At 40.6% G+C, this 13300-nt stretch overlaps 2 protein-coding genes across 2 annotated transcripts; one reads left to right on the top strand and one right to left on the bottom strand.

The window, feature by feature from the left end:
* Nucleotides 1–675: 675 nt before the first annotated feature.
* LOC137871211 (protein LEG1 homolog) lies at nucleotides 676–3763 on the bottom strand. Its single transcript, XM_068708924.1, has 8 exons — nucleotides 3427–3763; nucleotides 3020–3106; nucleotides 2849–2922; nucleotides 2152–2256; nucleotides 1876–1994; nucleotides 1466–1607; nucleotides 1271–1367; nucleotides 676–1158 (listed from the first exon to the last, which is right to left on the bottom strand). The coding sequence occupies exons 1-8, from the start codon at nucleotides 3722–3724 to the stop codon at nucleotides 1007–1009; spliced, it is 1074 nt and encodes a 357-aa protein (XP_068565025.1). The 5' UTR covers nucleotides 3725–3763; the 3' UTR covers nucleotides 676–1006.
* Nucleotides 3764–5612: 1849 nt separating this feature from the next.
* On the top strand, nucleotides 5613–13033 carry stx7l (syntaxin 7-like). Its single transcript, XM_068708922.1, has 10 exons — nucleotides 5613–5692; nucleotides 7747–7840; nucleotides 8009–8078; nucleotides 8400–8490; nucleotides 8621–8758; nucleotides 10526–10572; nucleotides 10660–10750; nucleotides 10848–10920; nucleotides 11112–11194; nucleotides 11632–13033. The coding sequence occupies exons 2-10, from the start codon at nucleotides 7756–7758 to the stop codon at nucleotides 11725–11727; spliced, it is 774 nt and encodes a 257-aa protein (XP_068565023.1). The 5' UTR covers nucleotides 5613–5692; nucleotides 7747–7755; the 3' UTR covers nucleotides 11728–13033.
* Nucleotides 13034–13300: the final 267 nt, after the last annotated feature.

The raw sequence follows: 13300 nt of genomic DNA, 5'->3' as shown, positions 1-13300 counted from the left end.
ATTCCTGCTTCTGTTCCCTTTCAACAATCCATTACCAGGAAACCCCTAATGGTGTGTATTCAATTTGAAAATTGATATTGAGTGTTTTATATGGCATCTGATATATCCATTATAATGTAATGGACAGATAAGTCATCCTTCTCCCCAAAGATGTGGCTGCCTTTCTGTTCGTCTGGCGAGGTCTCTCTCTCTGTGGATGTAAATTAAGAAATCCAATATGAAGCCTGTGATGTCTTCAAGCCTGGAGCTGCTCCACAGACACTGAACTGATTTTATGGACCCATAACGATATTGTTCTTAGTTCTGAAGCAGAAAATGTACCCATATACCAGAACGCCTTTCCCAATTCATTGTCTATGGAACGTTACTTTGCTCATTGACGATTCAAAATATGTTAGCATTTACATAACACTACCACAGGGGGGCGCTATTGGACTAGAGTAAGGCCTCAACACTTTGTGACCTCCTGGAGTTGTCTTGAGATGAAATATTTAAAAAAAAAAAACGTTGATTGCAGTTGTATGATTTAAAGATGTTCTGTGCAAACAAACCTAACTGTGCATCTTCAAACCAGAGTTTGAGAACTTCCTGTGTCTCGTCTTTGAGATTTCTCTGTACTATCATCGATCAAAGTGCAATAATACAATCATAAACGGAGCACTATAATGACAGTAATATTGTTTTAATGCTTTATTGGGGAATATGCATCCACAAGAGAGTGATGAGAACAAAGACAGACAGAAGACTGCTTCAAACTGTAATATAGAACTGCCTGTTGATCATATGCATCTCCCAAATAATGACGTATCTTACTTTACTTACAAAAAACATCAGTTATGTGTTTTTGTATTTCAAATATCTTCTGTTAATGAAACCTCCCTCCCATAAAATGCAAAAGTAATCCTGTACTATGTTAAAAAAGTAAAATCAGATTATTTCATGTTTTCTTTCAGAAAAAGTGACTAAAATGTTGCTACATCTCTCTGTTTGTGAGAGCGTGTTTGTTTTAGCAGCCCGTGGTCATTTCAGAGATGATGGACAGGAAAGTGCTTGTGGCGAATTCGGGATTCAGTAGGAGCTGCTCCAGCATATCTCTGCCTTTCTCTCTGGTGGCCACTGAACACATGGCACTCTTCCACATACGCACCAGAGACCCACCTGGTAGAGGACATGGTCATCATTAAGAGTTCAAAAAGCCTTGATTATAATGTGTGTGTGTGTGTGTGTGTGTGTGTGTGTGTGTGTGTGTGTGTGTGTGTGTGTGTCCTACCCAGTAAACTGTTGATGCTGCTGATCCAGGAGAAGATGTATAGTGTGTGGTTCTCCGCCTCGCTCAGATCGGCTATGTTAGGCGCGCTGTCGCCCACCTAGACGTGCAGATATGACAGACAGAACAAGAGTTGGACAAATGCGCAGGTCGTAAAACAAATTCAATTAATGGACGGATGCGGTCGTCGTTACGTACCTGTAAAATACGACTCGGGAGAGGGGTCATGAACAGTGCAGATTTGTCCAAATTGGATTGGAAATGTGCCGCAGCAACGTACTCGGCCGAGTTCTGCCAGCTCTTCGAAAATGCCACCTCTACGGAGGAGTAGTGGCTTTGCCTGAAGGAGTGGAGAGAACAAGAGAGGGGTGCAGCTTATTTGAATGGTTGCCGAGAGTTAAATGACAAAAATGATTCCACACTACATCATGACAGTGGTACAGGGGCGTAAACACATAGTTCAGGCACCGGGGCTCGTCGTGACTGTGATCCGATGCGAGGGTCAAAGGCCCTCTGAGGCAAATTAGATAGATAGATAGGTAGGTAGGTAGGTAGGTAGGTAGATAGATAGATAGATAGATAGATAGATAGATAGATAGATAGATTACCTGGAATTGCATGCAGCAGAGGCGTAAGTTGAAGCCATTTGGGCCACCCAGTAGAGACCAAGGAGAGAGTCTTTCTTCTCATTTACAGGGAGAGGAGACTCAGCCGCTGCCTTGAGTCCCTTTAAACACACACAAACAGACATGAGGAGGTACCTCCAGCGATTTACTATTGCACCTCCTTAAAATGCAGAAGAGATTATTATTCATCTTTGTGTCCACTAGTGTATCGATACATAAGAATCAGTTGGATCTGTTGGCGTGTGTACCCGGATGTACCTGGAAGAAGGCATCCCACTTAGTCATGGCGTCAGGGTAGTTAGTTGCACAGTCAGCATATGTTGTGCAATAGTCCAGTACACCTTCAGGGGCCTGCATCTGGACCTAATAGAGTCAACATCAACCCTTATCATCATGGCCATGGCTTGTTGATATTAGCATTTATCAATATCAATGTACGTGTGTGCAATATAAATACTCTGCGATACAAACGTATTGCGACACCTCATATGTGCAGCATGGTATATTATATTGCATTTTTAGCTTTTGTTGTCTTTTTGCGATTTACCAGAATGCATTGCACAGCTGCTTACATAGACAGTGAATGGGACGGGTGGAATTGAAAGATCCTGTGGACTCGTAAGTGTTGAACAAAAACCTAGTTTTTGTCATAATACTTTTTTTCATAGTATTACAGGCTATGTTACAACTAATCCAGAATATGCGGTGAATTATAACATTTCATTTCACACGTTCGAGACTAAACCATGTACTGTCTGTTTGTGTTACAGCGATAACAGCTACACCATTTAGTAGCAGACACATGCAACTAGTTTGTGTCACATTTGGAACGCAAAGGCTATCATCATCATCATCATCGCTGTCCTGCAGCCTCACAGAGTCTGGAGCTAGTATAGCTCTAGTCTTGTTTACTATTGTCTTACTTTCTGTTTGAGATGTCCAGCAGCACACATACCTGAGCTCCTGCTCCCATGAAGCCCTGCTGTGCAGCGGACAGGAAGGGTAGTACAGAGGCAAAGTAGTTCACACCTGGAGGAGGAAGAAGTGGTTTTGTTAAACTTTAACGTGTGTGTGTGTGTGTGTGTGTGTGTGTGTGTGTGTGTGTGTGTGTGTTTGTCATACTTACAGCCCCACCAGCTCTGAGTAGAAAGACACATAGTATCTCCTGTTTGCTGGCCGCAGGTTGTAGCAGCAGTTGGGTCAGCGAGACGCCCTATGAAACAACACATTGTACATAACGCCATCAGTTTGTGTCTAGATTGTTAGTCATTAAATTGTCATTAAATGGTCATTGACCCTAGTTTTTTTTTTTTTTTTTTTACTGATGTCTCTTGTTGCAATGTCCACTTTGCTGCTGTAATCCTGCAAATGTCCCCGCTGTGGGACTAATAAAGGATTATTATCTTTTCTTATATTACTGCTCCTATGATTCACGACCAACTTTTGCACCAACTCTCATTTTGGAAAGGGAAACAAACTATGAAATAATTCTTCCAAAAAAACAAAACGATTTCAAAAGTATTTTCAATTTACCTGAAGTTAGCATCCATCCCAACTGCAGCGGCAGTCCCCAGATTGGACTGTCAGTGGCGTTCGTCCCCATGGATCCCATAAATGGGTCTGTGGCAGCTATCATCAGCCGGTAAAGACTCATGCGGTGAAGGAAGTGCCACGGGTTGGGGGTCAGAATGCCGTTCTGTATCGGCAGGTCAGTCACTTGGCCGGCCGTCTGAGCCCACAGGATGGGCATGCCATTCTCTAGGATGACAGCAGCTCTGCTGAGAGACACGGCACATGCCAGGAGGAGGCCGAGGACCGCGGGGCGCAGCATGACTGAGGAGCTGGGAGTCGGTCTACTCTGAACTGAAACTCAAGTCACATGAATGCAAGGCTTATGTACTCTGTTCAAATGTTCTGACCCACAGGTCACCTGAGCGAACCATGTGACATGTGGTTCAGTAGACTCTCTTTGACAGACAGATAAGATAATGTGCACAGAGCTCAATACCGTCCAAAAACAGTGTCCCTCTCATGCAGACGCCCACGTACACACAATCAAAGACGACTCAATGCAGTGTGAGGTAGAATGAAAACAATATAAAAGAGCAATCATGCTACTCGACCTGCAGACTTTCACCGACATTTAGGATTTTAAAAGTTTAAAAGTAAAAGTAAAAAAGCTATGAAACTCTTAATCTATTCACAATGATCAATGCTCAATATCCCTTTGTTATGTTCTATCTGAATATATATATATATATATATATATATATATATATATATATATATATATACTGTATATTTATATTGCATATACATGATTAAATCTAATAGTAAAACATTTTTTAAACTCATTTCAACCTGCATGGAAACCCAAAGAACTGTTCTGTTGACTGATAACAAGAAAAAGAGCAATGTCCTGTTGGTCAACATTGGTAAATCCATATCTGCCAATTTGCAGACCCTCAATGTTCAAAGGACGAAGATAACACGGGTTCTGGACCCATGTTTGGACCTGAAAACTCTGGGAAAGCACAAGTACAACTAATTCAAAATGGAATAATGATCCTGACCGGCTTTTGGTCTGCAAAGTAACGCTGACCTGGATTACCAGGAACTGGGGCCTGTTGTTTATCAGCGTGGTTAACCTGTTTGAACCTCAATGTTTAAACACGTGCTGCTAGACATACACATGACTGCAGATCAAATCAGCTACCTAAACAGCACTTATAGAACGCTCATGTTCAACACATCTCTTCTGGACATTACATGTTCGGTACTTGATGTTTGCTGCAGGGCTGCAGCCAAGATTTTATTATAATTTAGGGATGCACTGACTTTTTCAGTAGCCATACCTGGGCTCTGGGTAAGAGACTGGGATAAAAAATGTTTATGTGTAAGACAACATCAGGCTTGATGTAACAGTGCCTTCCTAACTTTGTTAAACAAAAATATGACAAAATACATAGATATATATATATATGCAGTGAATGGTTAGGCTTTTAATGGTATCCGATATCAGATCAGCCTCTTCAATTCCTTTGAGTCAGTGTCTGAAATGCTTTCAGTGTGAGCATCAGTGCATCACGTCAGTTTTCACAACTGTCTTCACACTGCCAGGACTAATCCACAATTCTTTCTTTTTTTTTTGTTGACCTAAAAGTAGTACATTTTTAATAAATTAAATATTAAAATACTGGAATGAGCCTATAAAATACCCTCTATGAGCAATTTATCAAATTAAAATACTCTGGTACAAGTACAAGTAAAAGATTACTTACAGTAAAAGTACTTGTTCTGCAGTATAATCCTTTCAGAGTGTTCTATTATTATATGTACTTGCAGTAATGCATTTAAGTAGCTTGTTAAAGAGGAGCTAATTTAAAGCACCAGTATACTGTTTGGTATTTTAATCTATAAGAACGCATCATATTTTATAAGGAAAACAATCACACGTTGTGTGTGTGTGTGTGTGTGTGTGTAATCTGTTGGGTAACGAGCAATAACAACTGTCAAATAAGTGTGTAATGTAAGTATGAAGCTGCATATAATGGAGAAACTCAAGAAGCCTACGAGTAGACACTAGTCATGTGAGTGGACTTATTGCTCTAGAATGTGTTGTTCTGTGATATTTCTCATTGCTTTAATACAAACCTTCCTTTGACGGATCTATTTCTTCTTCTGCCAGTGGTTTGGCTTCGCTGCCAGACATCATGTGACGTGGGAGGGGCCCGGAATCAGGAAACACACACACACACACACACACACACACACACCGCTGTCGCAAGTCACAAGAAAGGTAAAGTCTAAACTCTTTACTCTGCTGAGCTGAACATTTAGGAATCGTTTACAATCCCGACGGACAAGCATGCTAACAGATTTCTTATTATGCCGTTTTTAATTTTTTTTAGGAACAAAGACATTTGAGCGATTATGTTATCCAAAGAAAAAAGAGCAAGAGAGACAAATCTTCCAATTGTGCTGCGACTTTGATTGTAACTTAATGACCAGCTGCTTGTTACGGTCCACACAGGACTTCCGTTCAAATTAACACAACTTTACCGTAAATAGTAATAAGTGGCTCATTCGTAAATCGTGATCATTTATTGTGCACGACTCTTCTTGTGATTGTAAAGTCATGTGATTTCCGCATTTTTCTCGCTGCCAGCTACTGTGGACACACATACATACACACACGCACGCACGCACACACGCACGCGCGCACACACACACACACACACACACACACACACACAGGCAGACATGGAGGAGTAGAAGTCATGATTTAATGTTTAAATGTGCTAAAGTAGAAAGCATGGGTTACATGCACATAGCCCACTGTGGGTTCAGTACAGGAAGTCTGCTCGACTGGGTTATAGTAAACATTACTGACACAACCCCGTTACGATGTTAGACTGTATCTACAGTAAATAAGAGCAGATGCCCGGTTAGAACATGTTTGACAAACTTTGAGGTCTGTGTGGGACTGTTGGTTGGGAAAGCCCATATAGTCCCAGTTAAGAGGAGTCTTTTAGTGAACAGCTCTAGTAAGCTGGTAACTTACTAGTTATTGTGACAAAATATTTAGTAACAATCAGATCAAATCAGAGGCTAAACTCACACGGATATTTATTTTTTCCTTAAACACCAATATGTGGATTGTACTGTGTGTGTGTGTGTGTGTGTGTGTGTGTGTGTGTGTACATACTCATATTTACACAGTACATTGGTTTATACAGTACATACACAGTTTGGGGCCATCTTTTGTATTGATGTTTTTCTCCTTTGTTTCAATAGTGACCATTCTAACAGAGACAACAATATTCTAATTCAGACACCAAATACATTATTTATGTTTTGAAATAGCTTCACCTTTTAAAAGAAGATGAATAAAACATATGTTTATTCGATCATCCCCAAATACCCTTCAATGTTGAACTTGTTTTGTTTTCCAGTGCAGAAAAGCACGAGTGACCCTGGATCAGTAGTGAACCACAACAGAGCTTCTTCTTGGCCTCTAGTATTTAGATTGAAGGGATTAAAGCTGTGATTGATCAGGATGTTCAACTCGTATTCAACTAGTGTTAACCCTACAACAACCCTCTATTTCTATCGTGACATTTTGCTTAAGCGAGTATTCCCTCTAGTTATAGTAGCAGTTATAGTGTGCACTTGAGACTGAAACAGGAACTTATTTGAATGTTAAACTTTCAGTTTCTTCCACCACTGACTGGTGTTCTCTTCTATTTTCACGCAGCTGTTGTTCAGGTGCATATTTGTCTCTTTCTGCACTTTCAGTTGTCAGTCGGGTTGAACTGTTGTACAGCGTTTTGTTCTCCATGTACAAAACATTACGTCGTCATTTTAAAACCCTTCATACAAAATAACATGTATTTGTAAAGAGGACTTTTTGCAACCTAAAATTATATAAAAATGCAAATAAAAAAATAGAAAATATTCCTGACTGGAAATAAATCAAACTATATATATATATATATATATATATATATATATATATATATATATATATATATATATATATATATATATATATATATATCTCACATCTCACACGTTCTATTTTTCAAGTACCCCCAGGTTGGGAATTGTTGTTTTGGACATGAAACTGTACATGAAGTGGGGTCCATAAAGAAATGATTTTCAGCGTTTTTGTCTCCCAGTTTAGGAGTGAGATGTCAGTCATGTGTTGGTGTAATATCCGTGTCACGTTTAGCCATTTGGTGTCACTCACAGTCGTGTAGGATTAAAACTTGTGACTTTGGTAACAGACCTCTCTGTCTGACTAGTGAGTGATTGAACGAGGTGATTTAATTGTGTTGTGTGTCCTCACAGCTCTCCGTCATGGCCTACAAGGCTGGGATGCTAGAGGACCCCAGTGCTCTGGTTCACAACATAACCTCCAACATCCAGAAGCTGACACTGCTGAGTAATATACACACCACACACACACACACACACACACGTACACATATCATCATCAGCGGCAGCTTTCATACTCCACCCATTTTACTGACTCCACTAAGTGAATCACGGTGGACACGTGGAGATACTTCAGTACGGATGAACAATGTCTCCATTCTTTCTTCCTCACCAGCCTCGGAGCTGCAGAGAGCGGTTTCTCGGCTGGGAACGGAGCATGACGGCGGGCAGCTGTCACAGACGCTGTGAGTAACGGGGCCACGGCTTGGTTTGCATGATTGGTCCACTAGTGTACTTCGAACATCTTGGTTCAAATGCAGGTGGAGAACATTTGAAGCGCGCCTGTCTGAAAGTGATCGACAAGTGATGAATCGTAAAAATACATCTATAAATATTTATATATTGGGTCGATCATGATCGACGCACACAATTCGCACATCGACTGCTCTTGATTTCTACTGAAAGTCAGGTCTCATGATTTCTACCACTTCTCCTCTCAGCAATCTGTTTTCTTGACAGTGTTTCTCTACTTTACCAAATAAATAAAAAATGTCTTTGGTCTCCAGGCAACAGAAACAGCAGCAAGGCAACCAGCTAGCGAAGGAGACTGACCGACAAATCAAAGCATTCAGTGCACTTCCTGTTGGCCCTGATCAGGTACTGAACTGCCATCGTCTTCCTCAACTGTCGTCAGAAGTCATAATTGCCCCGCTTTTTGATACTGATTTGGTACCACACTCGTTATTTTGTATAGTTTTGTGACCTTTTTATTCGATGTGTGTTTTAGCGGCAGAGAAAGATACAGAAAGAGCGTCTGGTGAACGACTTCTCCGCCGCCCTGAACAGCTTCCAAAAGACCCAGCGGCAGGCGGCCGACAAAGAGAGAGAGTTTGTGGCCAGAGTGAGAGCCAGCTCCAGGGTGTCTGTGAGTACTCTGCTGTGTCTGCACGCTCTCATGGTCAGAGTGTAGACCAGATTAAATGATATATTAATGACCAGTAATACAAACACCAGTGAGTAGCCATTGATCCACATTTTTTAATTTGTCTTTATGCTTTGTCAGTCAAAAGTCTTTGTTTTCTGGCCTCTACTTCCTTTTTTTAAGTTTAATCTTCCTAAATTAAAGCAGGATTTCTGCACATTAATGTAATCAAAAGCTTGATAAGTGGGGACAGACGTATTAGGAGGGATGGATAGTTTGTCCATCCAACCTCTGAAAGGTGCAGATGCATACCAGGGAAAAGGAGAGGCTGTCTGCTTACAAAATATTGTACGATTCCCAGAAATGTAACTTTGCAACTTTTAGACTTTATTATTCTTCACACTTCTATGTGAACAAAAAGCAGACATGCTCACAGAAAAGAAACAGCTCCAACTCGCATGATACAAAACCCAGAGACCCTCCAGAGATTTTTTCCTTTTAGCGACATCTACCACTGCAGCCAAGTCAATTTCATTTGTACAGCCCAAAATCACAAATCTGCCTCAAGGAGCATTACAACCTTTACAACATACAGACAACGTCTGTCCTTTGATCCTTGCTTTGGATGATGGAAAACTCCCCCAGAAATAAATGAAAGCTCAGGAGGAGCAAACGAGGAGGGATCCCCATCCCAGGACAGACAGACATGCAATAGATGTCGTCTGTACAGAATAACCAACATAACAAAAATACACCATAGATAATCCAAATGACAAGAATTATATGTAAAAATATATGAAGAAAATGGAGCCTCCAGGTGTCGCCAAACAGATAGAATGTATCTGAACCACACAAAAAACAAATCCATAGTTTATCCAGAGTTCATCTTGTCTAGGAGATAAGCTGCAATACATTCATGTTCATAGGCTGCATGATTTAAACATATTTTCCTTAACTAAAGTTTAATACGTCTTGCCATATTAGTGTTCTTTTGTATCGTTCTTATTAAAAAAAAAATACATTTCTAATGAAGTTACTGATCAAAATGTAATGCTATCTTATTATATTTATTTTCAAAAGATTACTTTCATTTACAAATTACAATTCACACATTCACCCTCGCATTACACATCTAAAACGTATTCACAAACTGATCCATGAGAAATAGATTCCTTCATTTTCTCAGATTTCTTCCTCCTCGTGTCTCTGAATTCTAAATCAATTCAAAAGTAACGTAGAAATAAATCAAACGTTTACTTTTGATGTTGAAATAAATCCGAACAGTAAGACCCATTTAAGAGAAGGTGCTGCTGAACCTGTATTTGTTGTTGTTTAGTTTAAAATAGAAGTTTCACAGGACGTTGCTCTCACATTATGGTTTTGGACACACGAATCCCTCTGGAGAGCCTGCTTGCTTGTCAACTCTGTCCCCACACCGCTAATCTCACTGCACAGAAACAAATCTGTATCTGCCGTGTTCATGCCGATAAGCAGGAGCAGCTTTAAACGGTTGTTAAGGAACATATCTCGGCGCGGGAGCTACAGTCCAGCTTTTATTTGCTCTGTCACCATGCAAGCCTTTTTCGTTAATACCTAATCTAATTATACATAATGAGGTATTATGGGCACTGTAGGTTTTGTAGAACCTTGCACGTAATTTATCATTGCTGTTCCCACAATCGCAGTGAAGAACGTCCTCTGCAGTATATTTGCAATAACTAGCACATCAGCGCAGTGTGTTTATTTAAACTTCTTCATTTCCTTTAACAGGGAGGACAGCCTGACGACAGCTTCGGAAATGTCCCTGCTTTTTTTAGGTAGGCCCACTACTTCTGATCGTTATCACAGTTTCCTTTTGTTGTCATTGCTATTATTACAATTTCATCTACAACTTGTCCCCGCAGCGATTCCCAGGTGCAGGCTCAGACTGAGGCCATCACTGAAGAAGACCTGAGGCTGATCCAGGAGAGAGAGTCGTCCATCAGGCAGCTGGAGGTACAAATAAGAATCAAAGGTCTATAATAGCGTGGACACTAATATGTACAGCACCTCGTCCGCTTCACGTGAAACCATCTCCCTCTATGTTGCTCAGTCGGACATCACAGATATCAATGACATCTTCAAGGACCTGGGGATGATGGTCCATGAGCAGGGAGACATGATAGGTGAGCTTTTGACACCTGCTCCTAGATGTCTTCTCCGTCCCTCTAATAATGTAACAAGTGATATATATATATATATATATATATATATATATATATATATATATATATATATACTGCAAAGAGTCTCTCTGCTCCCTCTTCCTCCCACCTGCTGCGTGTGATATGCGTGTGTTTTCCTGTGTGTCCTGCAGACAGTATAGAAGCCAATGTGGAGACTGCAAACGTGAACGTCCAGAGCGCAACCCAGCAGCTGTCACGTGCCGCGGACTACCAGGTAAGACTCGATAGGACGGAGAGGATGGGAAGGGATTGAGGAAAGGAAACAAGGAGAGGGAGAGAGAGCAGAGGCATTCAAAATGTATAAATGTTAGAGAAGTTAGCTTGTAACTGGTGGACCGATAGTAAATAAATAATAAATCTAAGTAAGAGTAATAGCTCTAGGGCTCTTTGAAGGAGCAGTATATGTGCGTGTATGACTCCTCTACCTCCTGCATGAGGACTCCCTTGTGTGATTAAGCTCTTAGTACGTTTGCTTTGGCAAAAGACGTAGACAAAGAGGAAAGATAAAGCTGAGTCACAAGGTGATCGGATTCATAGTGTGGTTGTGAGTCACTTCAATCCATCTCTCCAATAACATCCAGATTATATCTAATACTAACACAAACAACCTCTTTGTGCTTCTCCCCCCCCCCCCCCCCCCCCCCCCCCCAGGGGCGCTCCCGGAAGAAGATGTGCATCCTGGGGATAGTGTTGGTTGTAGTTGCTGTTATTATCGGACTCATCATCTGGGCTTCTGTCAAACAATGAAGTCGTCTTCTTCTCCTCTTCTTCTTCTTCCTCTCCTCCACCTCTCCTGGTTAGTCATCAACCTGGACAAAGCATGACTCATCGTCCCTCCTCTTCCTCCTCTTCTCACTCCTCTCACGAGGGGAGTCATTCTGTCTTTTATTTGACTTGGTTATAGCTTTAAGACGTAGCTGTACTCATTGACAGGATTGCACACACTCCTTCACTGTGAAAACCAAACTAGGGTTGAGGGCTTTATTGTTATAATCAGCTTTAATTGAATTATCTGTGTCTGATTTTGGCACGGTTTCACGTTTCCGCGAAAGCTTAAACGCTTTAGTCCCTCGCCTGATTTTCAGAGTTGAGGTGTGGACACACAGGTGGAGTATTGCTGTGTTCTGTGGCAGGACGTTTATTAAGACACAGTACAGACGAGGCTTCTGGGTACAATGGAGCAGCAAGTTGCACAAGGCAGGTAAGAGGCGACAAACCTTCAGATCAGTGGTATTGCAGCAGCTGCTTTCGTTCATCGAATCAAATATGAAAAACCCAATAAACTGCATTCATCTTATTCCAATGCAGTGCTCTCAGTGACAATTCCCTCTTCTTTATTTTTTGTGTCTATCGCCTCCTTAATTTTGCGATATTAATTGTTAATTTCTATACTAATTCATGTCCTGTACTTGTATTCTAATGCTAAATCAAGAAGTACATACCCATACTAAATCTTGTGATTAGGGCCATATAATACACTCCACTGCCACCAGTCATTCCAACTAATACGATTTTGTTCTTACTTTATTTAAGTAGGTACTGTGTCTCCTTTGTTTTTAATTGTTCAGCTTAGAGAGGTTGAATGGACTTAATTGTCACAACATCACACAAAGAATGTAAACTGTGCGACATGTAATGATAGTTCAACATTGTGTTATGGTTTCTTTGACCCTACTTTACTTAGGCTTGCTTCTTCTGAAGGCTATAGGCACACCACACAGGTGTTTTCAATTATCTGGCTGATTAGAGCTCGTTACAGGTCGAAGATGGGGCAATCAATCACGGTCCAGAGGAGAGGGCTAATCAGCCGACTTAAGTGAAAACACCTGTGCTTGACTTGAAGTACTTTCTGTGACTGACTACCAACAGTAACCGACTTCATCTCTTTATTCTGAAGGAACCATGAATGTAGCTGAAAGTGAAGTGAATGACAGCAAACACTAATTATTATTTGCTACAACCTTTTGACCAATATATGTAAAATTATGTATATTTTCAATACTGAGATTCCGCTGCCTACCGTGTGCTGAATAAATTGTGAGTGAGAAACATTTTTTATGCCTTTCTGATGTTTTTTATTAAACTAGATTCTGAATCATCACTGAAAGCTCTTTTTCCCCTAAAAAAAATGTCACTCCAGTCTGGTCCTTTTAAGTTTCTGCAGTGAAAGTACAGTATATTATATTAGCTTTTATTTCAATAGTAAGGCTATTCTATTTCCGATTAAGACTATTCTCAGTGTTCCTCTAATTCCAAATAAGCATAATTGTCACTGACACTGTAGAAACAGAATGTTCATTCAGTAGTCAGTTCATTCAAA

Source organism: Cebidichthys violaceus, unplaced genomic scaffold (genome assembly GCF_023349555.1).
Source record: "Cebidichthys violaceus isolate CVI_PGR_0920_01 unplaced genomic scaffold, fCebVio1.0.p SCAF_14, whole genome shotgun sequence".
NCBI lineage: Eukaryota > Metazoa > Chordata > Actinopteri > Perciformes > Stichaeidae > Cebidichthys > Cebidichthys violaceus.
The sequence above is the reverse complement of the archived record's forward strand: the minus strand, read 5'-3'. Positions and strand labels throughout refer to the sequence as shown.

Coding starts and splice junctions, on each gene's coding strand:
- LOC137871211 (XM_068708924.1), bottom strand. CDS start 3,724: ATGCTGCGCCCCGCGGTCCTCGGCCTCCTCCTGGCATGTGCCGTGTCT. Junction 2,923..3,019: donor TACTCAGAGCTGGTGGGGCT/GTAAGTATGACA, acceptor TTCCTCCTCCAG/GTGTGAACTACTTTGCCTCT. Junction 1,368..1,465: donor TCCCGAGTCGTATTTTACAG/GTACGTAACGAC, acceptor CTGCACGTCTAG/GTGGGCGACAGCGCGCCTAA.
- stx7l (XM_068708922.1), top strand. CDS start 7,756: ATGGCCTACAAGGCTGGGATGCTAGAGGACCCCAGTGCTCTGGTTCAC. Junction 10,573..10,659: donor AATGTCCCTGCTTTTTTTAG/GTAGGCCCACTA, acceptor TTGTCCCCGCAG/CGATTCCCAGGTGCAGGCTC. Junction 10,921..11,111: donor TGAGCAGGGAGACATGATAG/GTGAGCTTTTGA, acceptor TGTGTCCTGCAG/ACAGTATAGAAGCCAATGTG.